We start from the raw sequence: 20,157 nt of genomic DNA, 5'->3' as shown, positions 1-20,157 counted from the left end.
AATTTTATAGTTTAACATAAACTAGTCTTTAAAACAAAACCTTAACTAAGTTTATATCCTCAATTATAACAATTAAAGATAAGATAAAGAATACTAAAAGGCGGACTAATTTTCTCAGAGAATATACACAAGTGCAAACAGTCGCGGTCAAGCAAGGGGGAACTACTGTATCTGATAATTTCTTGACCAGAAAAGATGCGACGGTTATTTCCCTTATACCACTGGGTGTTCAGAGCCTAAATTGCGGCAGCAACAATTGCCATGTGCTTCCTGTACACGTGTTTGAGACACGCCCTCTCGCTAGTGATTGGCCTGTAATGTCACGTGGGAAAATTTCCCTATGTAACAGTATTTCCCACGGGACATTATAAGCTTATAGGCCAGTCACTAGTGGGAGGGCGTGTCTCAAACACGTGTACATGAAGCACATGGCAATGTTGTCTGCACAATGGCAAGGGAACTCACTCTTTCACAACCCATACAAACCGGAGTTATTTCCGAAAATGAAAACTTGACCTTCCTCGTGAAACTCCTCCCATTTTGCTAAAAGTAGAAATTAAGATTAATGAAATTCCTTTGTGTTCAGTGTATTTCACAGCAAAACCTTTACTTTGTGCATACAGGGGTGTCATTTTCTGGGTTAGGGATTAAGTTCAAAAAAGGATATTCCGTTTGACTCAGGTGTAGCTTAACCTTCGCCGGTGGTCATGGGTCCGTGTGGACCCAGAAGGTTGTTCAATTGCAAATATCTCTTAAACTAGTTGGAATTTTTTAATGAGCTTTTAAGAATGCCTCAGGCACCTAAAAAGCTCATGTCCTAAAATTTCAGCGAGAAGTAATTAATTTTTAAAAAAGGTCATATTTAGACTACAAACATCGTGGGGCCGTGCGGACCCATGTTTCTTAAAGAAGGAAATGAGAAGCATGGGTCCGCACGGCCCCACGATGACTTCCGTGTGTAGTCGATAACCCGAACAGGCAAAGGTTAATGTTTCAAAACTTTCAGCAAGGTATGTTCAGGTTTGAGTCTCATAGGGTTTGCAGTTTGAGGTTTGGACATAATGTAGCCCTAGTACCTCTGTACCTTCCAGCCACCTGGCTATTTCTACCTCTGTACCTACCAGCCACCTGGCTATTTCTAACTCTGTACCTACCAGCCACCTGGCTATTTCTAACTCTGTACCTACCAGCCACCTGGCTATTTCTAACTCTGTACCTACCAGCCACCTGGCTATTTCTAACTCTGTACCTACCAGCCACCTGGCTATTTCTAACTCTGTACCTACCAGCCACCTGGCTATTTCTAACTCTGTACCTACCAGCCACCTGGCTATTTCTAACTCTGTACCTACCAGCCACCTGGCTATTCCTAACTCTGTACCTACCAGCCACCTGGCTATTTCTAACTCTGTACCTACCAGCCACCTGGCTATTTCTAACTCTGTACCTACCAGCCACCTGGTTATTTCTAACTTTACCTACCAGCCACCTGGCTATTTCCATCTGTACCTACCAGCCACCTGGCTATTTTTAACTTTGTACCTACCAGCCACCTGGCTATTTCTAACTCTGTACCTACCAGCCACCTGGCTATTTCTAACTCTACCTACCAGCCACCTGGCTATTTCTAACTGTCTACCTACCAGCCACCTGGTTATTTTTAACTCTGTACCTACCAACCACCTGGCTATTTCTAACTCTGTACCTACCAGCCACCTGGCTATTCCTAACTCTGTACCTACCAGCCACCTGGCTATTTCTAACTCTGTACCTACCAGCCACCTGGCTATTTCTTACTCTGTACCTACCAGCCACCTGGCTATTTCTAACTCTACCTACCAGCCACCTGGCAATTTCTAACTCTGTACCTACCAGCCACCTGGCTATTTCTAACTCTACCTACCAGCCACCTGGCTATTTCTAACTCTACCTACCAGCCACCTGGCTATTTCTAACTCTGTACCTACCAGCCACCTGGCTATTTTTAACTCTCTACCTACCAGCCACCTGGCTATTTCTAACTCTGTACCTACCAGCCACCTGGCTATTTTTAACTTTGTACCTACCAGCCACCTGGCTATTTCTAACTCTGTACCTACCAGCCACCTGGCTATTTTTAACTTTGTACCTACCAGCCACCTGGCTATTTCTAACTCTGTACCTACCAGCCACCTGGCTATTTTTAACTTTGTACCTACCAGCCACCTGGCTATTCCTAACTTTGTACCTACCAGCCACCTGGCTATTTCTAACTTTGTACCTACCAGCCACCTGGCTATTTCTAACTCTGTACCTACCAGCCACCTGGCTATTTCTAACTCTGTACCTACCAGCCACCTGGCTATTTCTAACTCTACCTACCAGCCACCTGGCTATTCCTAACGACAATACTGTGGAACCCCACTTCTAGGACCTTCAAAAATCTGAGAAAATCAGGTCTTAAAATGGAGGGAGCCTGGAAGTGGAGGTCAATTTACACAGGTTATGAACAGAAAGTCTAGAGAAGGAAGGTCGTAACATGGAGTAAGTCTTATATTGGGGGATCTACAAAAGGGAGGTTTCATCAGAGCTCACGGGGATGTACAATAGCAACAGCGTGCATACACACACACACATACGCGCGCATGCACGCACGCACGCACTCATGCACGCACGCACACACTCATGCACGCACGCACGCACGCACACACACACACACACACACGCACACACACACACACACACACACACACACACACACACACACACACACACACACACACACACACACTAAACATACAGTTCGTAGATGCCAATACTATAAAAACTCTCACCTATTATACGTCTTGTTGATCGCGTGCAGAAACCACCTCCTCCTCCAGGACGGCAAAGAGTGTGTCGTTCGTCGAGCGTCTGACCCAGCTGCAAACCGAGGATGAGGTCAGGCCCGGGGACATGGGGATAACTGCGGACATGGGGATGACCTCCCCTCGCATCCAGGCACTCAAGGATCCGCAGCGAGAGATGACCTACATGGAGCGGATCCAGGCGGAGCGAGAACGCGTGGCGAAGATCCGCAAAGCCAGGGAAGCTGCCGAAGCCATTCAACAAGCATGGAGGCATCACTGTCGCTCGTCCAAGTGAGGCAAGTGACTGTTCTGTTCACAGAGTGCCTTAGCAGCCCTGAAAGTCCAAAGTGAAGCAAGCGGCTGTTCTTTTCACAGTGCCTTAGCAGCCCTGAAAGTCCCCAAAAATGGTGTACTAGCCTTTGGCTAGTGATTCTGAAAATGTACTAGTCAGAGAGCAAACTTTACTATCCAAACCAACAGTCTGTTTCAGCAAGTTTACTTGCATTTGGCGAGTAGATGAACATTTCTACTCGCCAGTTACATGTTTGTACTCGCCATGGCGAGTAAGATACTCGCCACTTGCAGGCCTGGTTAGCCAAATCTGAAACCCAAAGAAACCATAGAAGCCTTGGATTTAACATGAGGATATCATGAGGACACCGAGGACCTTAAATTAAGTTCATCTTGATGAAATCGCACCCAGTTTTAGCAACTGGAGACCATAAATCTCAATTCATCAATAAAAAATGTATCATCATGATATCACACTGCTCACACATAATGAGAGACTAAATAATATGACGAACTTGCTGCTGCATTTCCAGACCAAGCCAAAGAAAGTGCTATAGTATGAGCCATTTAACATTGCAGTATCCTGCTTGCTGTTCTCTCATTCAGTGACCAGGGCTTGTTTGATTTTGGCTCAAGGGGTGAAATTTGTACCTTACCTGCTAGAGCTGCTAAGGTCTAGGATTTCTTCCCACTACTTGGTTTTCTCAGTCACAAGGAACAGGGCCTTTCATTCCTTCCAAGGGCTAGATGACACTACAGTCATTTTGATCAGCGTTGTGCCTTGGAGGAGTGGTGGGCAATGTTACTCTACCTTTTTACATTTAGTCAAGTTTTGACTAAATGTTTTAACGTAGAGGGGGAATCGAGACGAGGGTCGTGGTGTGTGTGTGTGTGTGCGTGTGTGTGTGTAGAGCGATTCAGAGTAAACTACTGGACCGATCTTTATGAAATTTTACATGAGAGTTCCTGGGTATGATATCCCCAGACGTTTTTTTCATTTTTTCGATAAATATCTTTGATGACATCATATCCGGCTTTTTGTAAAAGTTGAGGCGGCACTGTCACACCTTCATTTTTCAATCAAATTGATTGAAATTTTTGCCAAGCATTCTTCGACGAAGGCCGGACTTCGGTATTGCATTTCAGCATGTAGGCTTAAAAATTAATTAATGACTTTGGTCATTAAAAATCTTAAAATTGTAATTAAAATTATTTTTTTATAAAACGATCCAAAATTACCTTTATTTTATTCTTCATCATGTTCTGATTCCAAAAACATATAAATATGTTATATTCGGATTAAAAACAAGCTCTGAAAATTACAAATATAAAAGTTATGATTAAAATTAAATTTCCGAAATCGTTTTAAAAACAATTTCATCTTATTCCTTGTCGGTTCCTGATTCCAAAAACATATAGATATGATATGTTTGGATTAAAAACACGCTCAGAAAGTTAAAACGAAGAGAGGTACAGTAAAGCATGCTATGCAGCACAGCGCAACCACGCTAAACAGTCTCGTCACTTTCACTGCCTTTTGCACTAGCGGCGGACTACGGTCATTGTGAAAAAATGCAGTGCGTTCAGTTTCATTCTGTGATTTCCACAGCTTGACTAAATGTAGTAATTTCGCCTTACGCGACTTGTTCTTCCGCTTTCCCGTGTCCTCCGCCTGCAACTGACCAGGAAGATGTTACACCCCTCTGTGCCAAAGAAGCCTTGTAGTTTTCTCAGCCGGTAGTCATTGCATTGTTTCTTGTGTGTGAGTAGTAACATGTACAATGGTGTGAATCTGTTTTGCTTTTATACATGAAGTCAAAAAAACTGCTGGGGTCCATTGACCAGTCTTAGTTCATTCACTGCTTTCTTACCCGTCCAACTGATCTTAAGAGTGTATTTGATTTAGTTCATTCACTGCTTTCTTACCCGTCCAACTGATCTTAAGAGTGTATTTGATTAGCAATTTAACTCTTTTTTTTTTACATGAATGTGGATAATTAGATTTGTGTATTGGTTAGCGGCAACTGCATGCAGTAAGCATAACTGCTTACAAGTCCCAAAGGGGGTTTGACTCGTCCCTTTGCGATTTGGACAACAGTGAAGCTAACACATGTCTATGTTTATACAATGCACTACCCTCAGATAGTTGTGTTACTTCTGAACCGTTTCTTTCTTCAGTGTGGGATAGACTTCTATTTGCGCACTCGATCTTTGTTTTTTGACTCACATGCGAAGCAAAAGTGAGTCTATGTACTCACCCGAGTCGTCCGTCCGTCCCGGCGTCCGTCCGTCCGGAAAACTTTAACGTTGGATTGTCTTGGACACTATTAAGTCTATCAACACCTGATGTGGCCTGATGGTGTATTAACAAAAAACATGTGCGGCAACTTGACCTCACTTCAAGTTCAAGGTCACAGGGGCCGTAATTGTTGTCTTAAAAACGACCATTTTTCACATTTTCTTCTGAAGTTATCGAGAATGGCAACCTTAGCTATGTATGCTATACAGGGCAATGTAAGCCCTATCTTTGGACACCAGTTTGGTTGACCTTGCTTCAACTATGACCTTGAACTATGGAAGGTAACTCTTCCAAATCTACATATGTGTGAGGGAAATACATTATACTTACAAAAGTGAGTCTATATACTCACCGACATCGTCCGCCTGTCCTTCCGGGCGTCCGGGCGTCCGTCCCCCCCGTCCGTCTGTGAAACCTTTAACATTGTATATTTCTTGGACACTATTAAGTCTATCAACACCAATTGTGGCCTGATAGTGTATGGTTACAAGATCTTTAGAAACATGTTTGGCAACTTGACCTCACTTCAAGGTCACGGTCACAGGGGCCATAATTGTTGTCTTAAAAACGATTGTTTTTCACATTTTCACAGTTTTTGGCTCACGAAAGTGTAGTCTATGCGATCGTAACTTTGTCTGTCTGTCTGTGCGTGCGTGCGTAGAAACTTTAACGTTTCGTCATTTGAAGACGTCACATTATGGCGTAAGAGGGTTAGACGTCACGCGAAGGAATGTCTCGGTCATTGTTATTTTGAGCGGGCCGAGACTAGTTGGCAGTCGTGTCTGTAAGTAGGCTACATGCAGACAGACAGATCTAGATCTAGTGTCTCTCTTTCTTGCACAGTGACACTGTCAGTGCCACCTATGCTTACTGTGTGTGTGTGTGTGTGTGTGTGTGTGTGTGTGTGTGTGACGGAGTGATTGAGTTTGTGTTACTGTTTGTCGATTTCTTACGTGAGCCTTGAAGGCTTCGCCTCTTGTTTCTGAAGTTATTGAGAATGTCAACCTTAGCTATGTATGCTATACAGGGCAAAGTAAGCCCTATCTTTGGACACCAGTTTGGTTGACCTTGCTTCAAGGTCAAGGTCGCAAGGGTCCTTCAAAGTTGAAATGTATATATTTTGAAGTGACCTTGACCTTGAACTATTGAAAATAACTCTTCCAAAACTACATATGTGTGAGGGAAATACATTATATTTTCATACTAACTCACGTTAGGTTACATATCTTCAAGTTCCAAGTTTTCTGTAATTATTTTCTTTACTGAATAAATATTGTTTTTCTCAGTTTTATTGTAAAATTATTGTAAAATTATTCTGAAAGAAAGATCAAGGTCTGTTCAGCATGTGAGTCGTGTGGGCTTTGCCCTTCTTGTTGTTATGTATTATCAGGCATGAAAACTGAAAAAAAAAAAAATACTGAAAAAAAAATTCGAAGGCGCGTAGCGCCAAGTTTTGCAGGCGCGTAGCGCCAAGTTTCGCAGGCGCGAAGCGCCAAGACTTCTAGGGGGGTCCGGGGGCATGCTCCCCCGGAAATTTTTTTTTTCAAGGGTGCAATTTGGTGCAATCTGGGGCTATCTGAGCCTTAAAATTGGATTCAAACATGGCCCCAAAACTATTTTACTATAACTGTGACTAGGAAAAAAAAAATAAAATAAAATAAAAAAAAAAAAAAAGGAAAAATACGGAAATTAAAAAAAAATACGGTTTATTTTTTTCAAAAATACGGAAAATACGGAAAATACGGAGAATTTTCATGCCTGATTATACATTTGAGAAAACACATTTAATGACGAGTAGGCTTTGATTTTAACAAATAAGGAGATATGTTGCATTTAAAAGATTGTTATATAAATCTGTATAATTATTGTTGAAACCTGCAATTCACCAATTGCCGACTGTTTTTTGAGTCACTTGAGAAAAAGTGACTATGTAATCGGTCAGTGTTAGTCTGTCCGGCCGGCCGTCCGGCCGGCCGGCCGGCCGTCCGTCCGTCCATAGACACCACCTTAACGTTGGACTTTTCTCGGAAACTATCAAAGCGATCGGGCTCATATTTTGTTTAGTCGTGACCTCCAATGACCTCTACACTTTAACGATGGTTTCGTTGACCTTTGACCTTTTTCAAGGTCACAGGTCAGCGTCAAAGGAAAAATTAGACATTTTATATCTTTGACAAAGTTCATCGGATGTGATTGAAACTTTGTAGGATTATTCTTTACATCAAAGTATTTACATCTGTAGCCTTTTACGAACGTTATCAGAAAAACAAGGGAGATAACTAGCCTTTTCTGTTCGGCAACACACAACTTAACGTTGGGCTTTTCTCGGAAACTATAAAAGTGACCGGGCTCAAATTTTATGTGAACGTGACTCATTGTGTTGTGAATAGCAATTTCTTCCTGTCCATCTGATGCCTCATATAATATTCAGAACTGCGAAAGTGACTCGATCGAGCGTTTGCTCTTCTTGTTTTACTCTAAAGTGTTGGTTTTTTTTACATTATGTGCCTTCTATTTCGGCTTACTTCCAAATTTTTATTATTATAGATATTGCATTTAGTATTTTATACATTCAGACAGTGTTATCCTTGTAGCCTGATATGAATTTAGCAAAGTCGACTTTGCAAACTTAAGCCTGTCCTTAATTGGGCGACGTCGACTACGCGAAGCTTGCTGCATGGACCTTAAGCACTGAGTTTTCGGTAAATAACTTCATGAAGTCAACTTTGGGCTCAAGTAAGGAAGGCCCTTCCTGTTGAGAATTTTGTTACTCTTGTTTAGACAATTAATACATGTCTGTTGAAACCATACGAAAATGCTGCTGATCTGATCTTGTTTTGCTATGTGGAGCACGTACGTGTGGGATGGTACGGTTGTTTTTCCCCTCGACGTCAGCATGAAATACTGTACAAATCTTGTAGCTTGCCTCTGAGTATTTTATTGCATTTATGTTTGCTACTGTTCAAATGAAGCATATTATGATCAGTGTCAGACTTAATTAATTAAAGTGCATCGGACAAACTGTCTCATAACTTATGACTATATACTGTTCTACACAGAAAATGAAAAGAATGTTGTTTAAGTATTTCTTACACAAATGTATGCACGAGTTTTATCTCGACAGTAACAAGCTCAGGTGATCTCTGCCAACACGGCTAGTTTCTTTTTCTGTGTATTCGTCCTAACCAAGTCTTGCCATATTGCAGATTATTTAATGGAGATACTGGTATGAGTGTTCTTCCAGCATGTCAACTGAAGTACAGAACGTAATTTATTTTAAAAATAAAGAAACCATATAATGTATGTACCGTATTTGAGTGTGTGTGCCTGCGCACTTGCCCATGAGACAGTGTGTGTGCCCATGAGACAGTGTGTGTGCTCATGAGACAGTGTGTGTGCCCATGAGACAGTGTGTGTGTGCCCATGAGACAGTGTGTGTGCCCATGAGACAGTGTGTGTGCCCATGAGACAGTGTGTGTGCCCATGAGACAGTGTGTGTGCCCATGAGACAGTGTGTGTGCCCATGAGACAGTGTGTGTGCCCATGAGACAGTGTGTGTGCCCATGAGACAGTGTGTGTGCCCATGAGACAGTGTGTGTGCCCATGAGACAGTGTGTGTGCCCATGAGACAGTGTGTGTGCCCATGAGACAGTGTGTGTGCCCATGAGACAGTGTGTGTGCCCATGAGACAGTGTGTGTGCCCATGAGACAGTGTGTGTGCCCATGAGACAGTGTGTGTGCCCATGAGACAGTGTGTGTGCCCATGAGACAGTGTGTGTGCCCATGAGACAGTGTGTGTGCCCATGAGACAGTGTGTGTGCTCATGAAACAGTGTGTGTGCCCATGAGACAGTGTGTGTGCTCATGAAACAGCCTTATCTTGAATGTTTTGTTACATTTTTACAATTGTTCCATTCCACAATGCATATTCATACCTCATGACTATGCAGCATGCAAATAAAGACCTTCTCCTTCATTGAATGTTTGCGTTCAATGTCTGGTTATTTTTCCTTTCCAAATGAAATTTTATTCTACGAGGGTTGTGGCATCTAAGCAATACAAACAAGCTTTTGTTCAACCAGCCCCTGAGAGAGAAGGGAGTGAGAATCACACACACTCACACTGTAACATACACTGTAACATACACACTGTAACACACACACATACCATTTCCCACACACAAACACTCACAAAAACACTGTATACACATATATATTTAATCTGAACCAGAAAAATAAATGTGCTGTGATCTGCCAAAATTACAAAAACAGTTACAATAAAGAAGCTACTGAATGTTAACAATTATGCACCATTGTGTGTACGTGTATTGCACAACAAAGCATACAAATATCGTATCCATACAACATCAGAAGCAATACAGTAATTTAGGAAAGATATCAAACCGGTATCCAAAAAAGAACATTCAATCAAAATAAATGTTGGAGATATGCAGGCTGTCCGTCTCTTTCTACATGTAGGATTACTACTCCATACTAGGGTTTGTCACTAAAATGCTTGCAAAAAAAGCAATAACAAATACACGTTCAATAGGCGTTACTGCAGTAGAATGTTGATCGTTCCATGCAACCCGAGTAAAAATAAGAGCTAAAAGTTTCTTCTACAAACTAATTTCTTGACATACGCTACCTGCTTATCATTACCCAGTCTGCATTACCTGAAACTATGTAACACGTCACGAGACAGATCTAGAAAATTACACAAGACCGACCAAAAAGAACAGGCTGAATAGACGAATTCTGAAAATTACTCTGGTCAATCAATCAATCAATCAATCAATCAATGAGGCTTATATCGCGCATATTCTGTGGGTACAGTTCTAGGCGCTCTGCAGTGATGCCGTGTGAGATGAAATTTTATACGGCCAGTAGATTGCAGCCATTTCAGCGCATATTTACCTTTCACGGCCTATTATTCCAAGTCACACGGGTATAGGTAGACAATTATTAACTGTGCCTAAGCAATTTTGCCAGGAAAGACCCTTTTGTCAATCGTGGGATCTTTAACGTGCACACCCAATGTAGTGTACACGGGGGGAGGTTCGGACACCGAAGAGAGTCTGCACACAAAGTTGACTCTGTGAAATAAATTTCCGCCGAACCTGGGATCGAACTCACGCTGACAGCGGCCAACTGAATACAAATCCAGCGCGCTACCAACTGAGCTATATCCCCGCCCATTACTCTGGTGTCAGGTTTGTATAGGTTGTGAAAGAGTGAATGCCCTTGCTTTTTACTCGGGACAAACATTGGAGGGGCCAATCACTAGTGAGGTGTGTGCCGGAAACATGAACTGATGTAGACAGGAGCATGTATGAAGTTATTTGTACGAGGAAAATGCAAAGGTATTCAATCTTTCACAACCTGACAGTTATTTCTGAAAATCGTCTGTTGATAGCTCAGCTCTACTTCAGATCTTAATTTCAAGAGCAGGTGCGCTGAAGCGATTATTAAAGCTTGTGAATTGTCCTTTTAGGCCTACAACAAACACATGGTGTCCTTTCACTTTTTAGCTTTGAAAACAAAACTTTGGGTTCACTAATGAGAGTTCAATTTGGAATGTTAAAATGGAAGTGAAAGCACCAGCCCATAGTTCAGCTTCAAAAGAGCTGCTTGGTCATGATAAAGAAAACCCACCTAAGTTAAGTACTGGTTCTGGCAAGTACTAGCTAAAAAAACCGATAACAACTCATACACTTTTTATGATCAGCCTTGACCTAAATCCATAATATTTGAAATACTTGAAAATCCTCACTCAGAATAATATTTTCCCTGAGATATGAATGCGTCATGATCATACTAAATATCTTCAAACAAACACAAGCAATACTGTATATATCTGATTTAGGATGTCAGAGCAAATAAGCAACCATATTTCCAGCTCTGCATGCCTTTCAAAATTCTATAATAAATTAGAATACAAAACAGTAATTCTACTACAAAAATAGCAAATATCTCTTGATGCTGACTTTTTGAGATGTACACCCTTGCCATCCTAAAACTCTGGCTGAGATAGCAAAACGTGCAATTAATACACAATATCAACTTTTCACACAAAAAAGGACGAAAATATTTGTAGACAAAAACTCTTCAAAAAGAAAGGAGAAAAAAAAAGAAAGAAAAAAAGAACAGGGGCAAACAAAAGTTTTGCGAGCCCTCTGAACGAAGAAAAAAAACCCAGGAAATTAAAGAAAGCGACCCAAAAGGAAAAAAAAATCGAGAACATAAAGATACCAAAAGTGGCAAAACACAAATGATAACACTTAAAAGAGTGACTCAAAAGCATTATTAGCTGTCTGGCAAGGCTAATCATTATCAATCATCGGCACTATCTAACTTCTAAGCGTTCTCTTGCAGAGACTCGTGCAGAGTCTCGCGGTCAAACTGGTACTCTCCTAGACCGGGACCGACGCGCTTGAGGTTGGTGACAAAGTTGCTTATCTCCTTGATGCTCTCCACCTGCTCCTTCAGGAAATTGCCCTCCAGGAAATCACACATCTGAAACAACGCACACAGATGCAATGGTCAGGTTTTGCATTTTTTGAATTTTGGAACATGGGCAGTCTACCGTACTTGTTTTAGCATTTCTGCTCATCTTGCCCGACTGCAACCCTCTTGCTTTTATTGTTCTTTTGTGTGCGTACCACATCATGCCAGGTTCGTCTTTTTATCGGTGACTAATGTGTTTGTCATAATTAAAATTTTAAATCGACAAAAAATCAGAACAGCTGAAAGTAAAACACAACAAGTTATGCATGTCGTTGAAAAGAACTACCAAATGTGTATCCAAAACAGTCAGTTTTGTTCCCCTATCACTATCATGTATATAAACAGATCTGTCATTTTACCTGAGCGTCTTTGTGGCTGTCAGCACAGGTGTGCAGATCCATCAGGGACTGGTTGATACTCTTTTCCAGCATCAGTGCGGCCTGCATGGCCTCCAGCCCGCTGCCCCACTCCTCTGTCTCAGGTTTCTGCACACACACAAACAACGCAATCAACAACAAAAATTGCAGGTTATTGTAACGTTTAAGTTATCGACAACAAAAACAATTACATTTACTAGTACGTCGACCCAGTAGTCTTTTAAGAAGACAAACACTTATGATACAAATATATGAAATGAATTCATCTCAAAATCGTTATTACTTTTTAAACATGGGCAGCCATATATGCCATATTGGTGTCTGTACACAACTCTGACCTCTCCCTGCTTACATCTTCACTAGAAAGGGTAGAAGCTTAGTTAAAGTGCATACCTCGGTTTAGGCGCATGATACACACACTGAGAAGAGATAGCCCTGGCATTTCAAACACCTGCATAAATTCAAATGAAATATAAAGGCAATAGGGAAAAAAAGATCTATAAACTTTGTTTTTGTCAGTATTGTAAGGGGCCAAGTAGTAATAACTTAAAGTAGATTTTGCGCCACATAAATATTATTTGTAATATTCTTAACTCCTCTTCCAGCCCAAAACAGGAGTCAAATCCAAAACCAGAGGCAAGTCACAGCAATACGCTAGCCACTGGGCCACATGTATCCTATGTCACACTTTTGTAACAAACCTTGATGTCCTGCAGCACAATACGTCCACCGCGCATGTTCTGGTACTCTACACTAGCCACAGGGCTACATGCATCATATATAATAATAATAATAATGTATAATATTTATTTATACAACTCCTGCAATGCAACCGAGGGGTGGATTAAATCTAGTTGATTATTTTTAGACAAGTGAGAAATTAGAACGAACTACTTTGATTACACCAAAAATCACACGTGGATTATTCGAAGTAAGAATAAAGAGGGCTAAAAAATAATCAACACTAGAATTTATTTTTAGAACATTTGAAACCCAGACGATTGGACCCTGTTGCGGAAGAATACGTACAACGTTGACTCAAAACTGTAACAACAATGGCTGACGTGTATGAAGTACACGCATACCTCGCCAGGTTTGTTTCTGTGACTAGTCGACAGACGATGCCATTTGCTTTGTGTGTGTTTTTGTTGTTGCTTACTGTACGTGTAAAATCCAGTTCTTTAACAGGCAACAAACCTTGCAAATTTCCAGAAGCTGCAATCTGAAGCGACCTATCTCTGATTCTAGCAGACGATACACAAAATCAGCAAACTCTCCTGTCACATAGAACGTCCATTATATAGTGCAATGTTGAAATGAAGTTACCGGTCTGAAACATTTAGTCGTTTCTTCTGAGACAATCCTTGTTCTCTTATCATCTACAGATTTACCGCAGTCTTCACCACGCGAATTCACAACAGAAGTCAGACTTTCGAACATATACAATCTACGTAGGCAAGCACGATACGTCATGACGTCATGATTCCTAGCATATTGACGTAATTCTAAACATCCGGTTATCCCGAGTTTTCTCCGTAATACATGTCCGTGGGTTTTTCAATGTTCGGTTATTTCCGTGGCTTCATGCGGAAAGGGAACCGTCGTCTGCTATCAACGACATGGACCATTCTGGTCCTTGTTGCTGACAAAAACATGATTTTAACACAGAATGTAATGTCAGAATAGCTATATAAACGCTATTGTGTTTTAATCGTAGCAATGGGGTCCGATATTTAGACCAGACAAGTATAATGCCGACGAGTCGAAGACTAAGAATAAGAATAAAGTAAAAGAATAGGGACTATTTGAATGACGCGCATTTGACACTGAGTGATTAGGCTGAAATGAAATTGCGTACAAAATGTCGTCTGCATGACTGCATGTTCGACCCGTGTTGTTCGTTGTATAAATAGCTTAAACAATGACGACAACTCGTTGATTACTGGAAAATAAACCACGAGTGGGTATTTGCAGCCGCTTGGTAATTCACTCGTGTGCTCCGCACACTCGTGAATTACCAAGCGGCTGCAAATACCCACGAGTGGTTTATTTTCCAGTAATCAACTCGTGGTCATTGTTTAAAGGCATATGTACGCGCTCCCGTGTTTACAAAGTGTAGTTTGCCCATAATCGATGTCAAACGCACCATAAGACCATGTAATGACGATATGTCGCCATGCGCGGACCATATACATGCATTACAGCTTGTTTTAGAGTCTCAAAAACTTTGGATGTAAACAAAGACGCGGAGTTATTTCCCTTGCGTCAACGCTACCTCTGTTGGCAAATCTATAAATAGGACGATCCAGATCAAAATGAAAATTAACATATCTCAACATTGAAGGGGTCCTAGACCACAATATTTTGCAGGGAACTTAATTTAGCATGTCTCCAGCTGTTGGTAAAGCAATTAGCGTGTATAGTCATCGAGTACATATGGCTTTAAGCTCTATATAGCGCATGTATCCAGGGTTTAACCCTGCTCAAAGCGCTGTACAATCAAAATACTACGACAACATAACATTATTTAACGTGCAATCACAAACATATCAATGAATAACTCGTTGCTCTATAACACATTGCTCTATAACACATTGCTCTATAACACATTATCACAAACACACGCACGGGCACACACACGCCCCACATAAAACAAATTGCACAATACATTATCACAAACATACGCACTCACGCGCGCGCAAAACACATGTACTTGAAAAACTATGTACAGTACATGGGACAAAAGTGACCATCAGGAACGGACCACACTTTATATATCACACTTTCTGTAACGAACCTTGACGTCCTGCAGAACGATACGTCCACCCCGCATGTTCTGGTACTCTACACCATCCACAGGGCTACATGCATCATATATCACACTTCTTGTAACGAACCTTGACGTCCTGCAGCACGATGCGTCCACCGCGCATGTTCTGGTACTCTACACCATCCACAGGGCTACATGCATCATATATCACACTTCTTGTAACGAACCTTGACGTCCTGCAGCACGATGCGTCCACCGCGCATGTTCTGGTACTCCATCAGCTTCTCTGCGTGGGAGCGCTCCTCGTGGGACTGCTTCTTGAAGAACCCATGGAACCCTTTCAGACCCTTGTCATCACGGTCAAAGTAATACGCCTGCAGAGAGAGAAAAGAAAAAAGTTAAAGGTGTGCACAATTCACACACACGCAGGGGGCCCGGTAGCTCAGGTGGTAGAGCACTGGACTTGTGATCGAAAGGTCGCAGGTTCGATATCGGGCCGGGACGGACACGGGTCAACTTTATGTGCAGACCCAGAGACGGAAGCCATGTCCCACCCCCGTGTCATCACAATGGCACGTAAAAGACCTTGGTCATTCTGCCATAAGTGCAGGTGGCTGAATACACCTAAACACGCAGACACCTGGGTAGCGCGACTCCGTTGCTGCTAGCTTTCCACTGGGAGGAAGCGACCCGAATTTCCCAGCGATGGAACAATAAAGTAATGAAAATGAAATGAAATGAAATACACACACACAGAGTGACACACGCAGAGTTTAATAAATCAGTATAGATCTTTTATCATTACAATATTACATCTTACTACTGTTTTATTTGAAAATCAGATGTCACAGTCTCAAATTAACCATTTGGAAGTGAATATATGCATGTAGTGAGATCAAAGAAAGATGTAAAATGTGTGCACAATAAACACACACAGAGTGACACACACAAAGTTTTTCGCGACATTCAAAGTACATGTATAACAAAGGGCATAAATAAGTTAAGGCATAACACATTAACACTAACAGCTGCTGGAAAAAAAACTCTGAAGAAAAAAAATCTGTGCACTTCCGTGATACTGGGTAACAGTTACAAAATCAGTGATTGACTAACTTTGCTGGTCTAATAACTTACTCTCACAAAGCCTTGGATTCAGTTGATGGTTTCATGTGATGTATGACAATTTCGTCTGATGAAATAAAACGTGTTTGCAAAAAAAAGTTGTGTTTGTGAATGTTTTTTAATATCTTTGTTTATCGAAGCATGGCCTCAAAATGGCGCTTGAAAGTGGGACATGAACAAAGCTTCTCACTTCTATGCACTAGTGTTTTTGTTAGAAACACCAAAGATTATTTGTTGGGACACATTTTTCCAATAAAAACACAGAAAATAATATAACACTTTGTTATTTCAGATTTAGATGGAATTGAAAAAAGCCTGTCGTAAGTTACTTTCGTTTCCACAAACGCTTCAGGGAGAATGAATTGTCAAAAGTACTAACGCACACACTTTACAGCAACAACATTATTTTGTATGCTGGATTATAACTTACTTGATTAATTGAGCAATAGATCTTTCAAAAATATCAATGATTGGCGATAAACGCAGACGATTTTCCGATCTCGCTTGGTTTCGTTTCCTTCTGTAATGTACGCAAAGCACACTAACTGACTTCACGCAGTCAACCCCACCCAATTGTCAATGTGTTGTGATGAAATAGATGCTCGAGAACCTTCCAATTTTTGTCTTTGGAATATCTGATTGAAAACGGGTCTTTTGTATGTGGACAAGCCTTTTTAAGTTTGATTATTGACACGTTTTGTCAAAGTGCTCATGGCCCATAACTGTTACCCAGTATCATGGACGTGCACATATAGAATACAAACTGTTTGAAAAGGTTGTTTCATGACGACCATGTCATAATGATGTCAAGACTCCAGCCACATTGCTACTTGAGTACAGTAGAACTAGAATCTTGTCACTGTCATTGTGACGAGTGTCCGTGCATTGCTGTCACTTTGTACTTCGTTGTAGTGTAGTAGTAGAAGTAGCACTAGCAGTTGTGGGACTGGCATTATCACCTAGGCCTCGTGGACCATACATAAGATAATTAGTGATGATTATTAATTCCATTTACAAGTTAATTCGCTTTAAATGTTAACGACGACTGACTTAAACTACGCCGTACAATCTAACCAAAGGAAAGACCAACAAGAAAGAAAATCGAATTTGGTTCAAAATTCGCAGCGTCACGATGACTTGACTTGAAAGTTGATTTAAGTTAATCAGTGGTTGAGGCCCGTAAGAGCCTGTTCACCGTTCCAAAATTATGTAAAAGAAAAAAGCGCTAAAGGTGGCAATGTTGCTCACAAATATAAATCATTTCATTTCCCCTTGGCGAAGGCTCGAACAATAGGTTATTCACATTCACTCAGACCCTGTAGTTGTATAACTCACCATTGACAAGTACACATAGCTGGCGTACATCTCCAAGTTTATCTGCCTGTTGATGCCCGCTTCACATTCTTCGTGAAAATTCTGGCGCACTTGGGACTGAGAAGCAGAAGACATCTTCGTTGGAGTCGGATTATTCAGCCAAGAGCAGAGATTTCAGCAGAACGAGCAGTGTCGAGCAGTGTGTGACTGACCCTCCTGAGCACTCGGTGAGACAAAGAGACAAGTTGGGTTGAGAGTAGCCTCCCCTGTCCGCGCTTATCAAAACCGTGCATTTCAGTTGTTTCGATTTTTACGTGTTGCGTTTTCAGCGTTTCATGAGCGACCGCTCGGAATAATACTCAGCTGTGAAACTTTAAAAACATTTTTTTTAATTTTAAACATTTTTTGCCACGGGTTTCCACAATGTCTTGTTGCACTCTCATCCAGTGTTCCATAATTATATATTTATCTGACAAAAGAAAATGTACGGTCTAAATCACAAAAGAAAGCCCTTTTTAATCAATTTGTCATACATACCATTTTTTTGTTAGCACGAAAAGCAGCACAGCAAATGGGCGTTTTGAGCTGCAGGCTACACAGCAAAACCTAACTGCTCTCCTACTCATCAATTTCAAGTTTCATATTTATACTACCTCTTATCGTTTGTCTTTATGTTATAAATGCACCACCACTGCAATTTTTCATGCGAGGTAAGAAAAAGTTAATTTGATTTGATCTTTAAGCCTGTCCTTAATTGGACAAAGTCGACTTCGCGTAGCTCACTTCGCGAAGCTACCAGAATTGAACTAGACTTCGTCGAAGCTTCGACGAAGTCCAAGGGAAGGCACTATGGCGGAGAAGAGAGTTATCTTTTCATGTCTTGGCGTCTCAAATCTTATTAGCCAGAAAGCGCATGCGCGTAGTCTCGACCAGCACGTGGTGTGCTTCTTTCTGAGTACTTTACGTCACAAATTGTACTTTACGTACTTGATGATGACGTAAGTTAATTGTAACACATAGTTATGTGTTCTATTTTGTTTGCCGGGACCAGTCGGCGTGAGCGCTGGGATTTCGAGTTTCATTCAACATGTCAATGCATCGCAGTATGAAATAATACAGGTAGGAGGTTAGTTCTTGTACTTCGGGTCAACCAAAGTCGATAAATTCATTCTTCACCACGGTATTGAGTCAGATTTCGTCGTCCATCTTGAATCGAAAAGCACTCTTCTTACAAAAAAACCAACTTCGTTGTGAGCTACAGCGAAGCTTCGCATGTCAAAACTTGCGAAGCGATGTAGTGGACAAAGTACTTCGCTGTAGCTGCGAGTTTTGGGTATAAAGACTTGGCGAAGCTTCGTGTAGTCGACTACGGGCTCAATTAAGGACGGGCTTTAGAGATAGGTGTTCTTACAATAAACAAAATCAGCACACACACATAATCTCATTTGCATCCTTACTAGCTCTACACACACACACACACACACACACACACACACACAGTGAAATGCACATTTCATTCATTTATTCAACATGTTATGCAATTCTCAGATCATGCATACAATTGTATTCTACAACTGTACACTACATTCATATCAAACCTCATTCATACACATTTTATCCACAAACTGATCTCAAACAAATTCACTTGACGCACGCATCAGTCCACCACAGTGACTAACTTCTCTTGTGATAGGATAAAACGCCACAGACACACAGATTCCTCAGAAAGGAACGCGGTTGACTTTCTTTTCATATCTTGTTTTAAAAAGTCAACAAATATTAAATACACACAAACACACACGCAGATCAACCAAACCAAAGCAGTGTCTACCTTGTGGGAAAATACATTTGTTTTCCCCAAATGCGCATCACAATTTGATTTTATTGGAAAACATTCTGAGACGAACTGAATTAAAAAAAAAATCTGTTTCCAAAGTTAATGAACATAATCAAATGGAAGTTCTTTGCCAAAGACCTGCAGTTCTATTAAAAGAAAACAAAAAACATTGTACATCTGGGTCAATGGCCAAACACTGTTTAACTAATAAACAAGAAGGGCAAAGCCCATACGACTCACATGCTTGACCTTGACCTTTACATGACCTTGACCTTCAGGGTCAAGGTCAAATAACTAAACCTAGCAATGACATCGTACACTAAGAACTGCTTTACACATTTTTCCTACCAAAATACATGTGACCTTGACCCAAGGTCAAGGTCATCCAAGGTCATGCAACACAAAGCTATTAATTCAAGACATAGGAAGTACAATGGTGCTTATTGGCTCTTTCTACCATGAGATATGGTCACTTTTAGTGGTTCACTACCTTATTTTGGTCACATTTCATAAGGGTCAAAGTGACCTTGACCATGATCATATGTGACCAAATGTGTCTCATGATGAAAGCATAACATGTGCCCCACCTAATTTTTAAGTTTGAAACAGTTATCTTCCATAGTACAGGGTCAAGGTCACTTCAAAATATGTATACAATCCAACTTTGAAGAGCTCCTGTGACCTTGACCTTGAAGCAAGGTAAACCAAACTGGTATCAAAAGATGGGGCTTACTTTGCCCTATATATCATATATAGGTGAGGTATTGAATCTCAAAAACTTCAGAGACAAGAGGCGAAGCCATCAAGGCTCACG

The 20,157-nt window shown here is 41.1% G+C and overlaps 2 protein-coding genes across 2 annotated transcripts in view; one reads left to right on the top strand and one right to left on the bottom strand.

The window, feature by feature from the left end:
* The window catches only part of LOC138970235 (kinesin heavy chain-like), a 73,916-nt gene extending 68,900 nt beyond the window's left edge, over positions 1–5,016 (top strand). Inside the window, exon 18 of the mRNA XM_070342731.1 lies at positions 2,843–5,016. Within this exon, the coding sequence (XP_070198832.1) occupies positions 2,843–3,123 (281 nt within the window). The 3' untranslated portion in view covers positions 3,124–5,016. The remainder of the gene's footprint in view (positions 1–2,842) is intronic.
* Positions 5,017–9,620: 4,604 nt separating this feature from the next.
* Positions 9,621–17,752, bottom strand: LOC138971802 (soma ferritin-like). Its single transcript, XM_070344619.1, has 4 exons — positions 17,528–17,752; positions 15,298–15,444; positions 12,283–12,408; positions 9,621–11,932 (listed from the first exon to the last, which is right to left on the bottom strand). Exons 1-4 carry the CDS (start codon positions 17,639–17,641, stop codon positions 11,774–11,776), a joined length of 546 nt encoding a protein of 181 aa, XP_070200720.1. The 5' UTR covers positions 17,642–17,752; the 3' UTR covers positions 9,621–11,773.
* Positions 17,753–20,157: the final 2,405 nt, after the last annotated feature.

This window comes from Littorina saxatilis, linkage group LG7, assembly GCF_037325665.1.
Source record: "Littorina saxatilis isolate snail1 linkage group LG7, US_GU_Lsax_2.0, whole genome shotgun sequence".
NCBI lineage: Eukaryota > Metazoa > Mollusca > Gastropoda > Littorinimorpha > Littorinidae > Littorina > Littorina saxatilis.
This window is presented reverse-complemented; position numbering and strand designations above follow the sequence as displayed.

Excerpts from the sequence above, each read along its gene's own strand:
- LOC138971802 (XM_070344619.1), bottom strand. The coding sequence starts at position 17,641 with ATGTCTTCTGCTTCTCAGTCCCAAGTGCGCCAGAATTTTCACGAAGAA. Across the intron at positions 15,445-17,527 it reads GCTATGTGTACTTGTCAATG|GCGTATTACTTTGACCGTGA; the intron begins GTGAGTTATACA and ends CTCTCTCTGCAG. Across the intron at positions 12,409-15,297 it reads TCGTGCTGCAGGACGTCAAG|AAACCTGAGACAGAGGAGTG; the intron begins GTTCGTTACAAG and ends GTGTGTGTGCAG.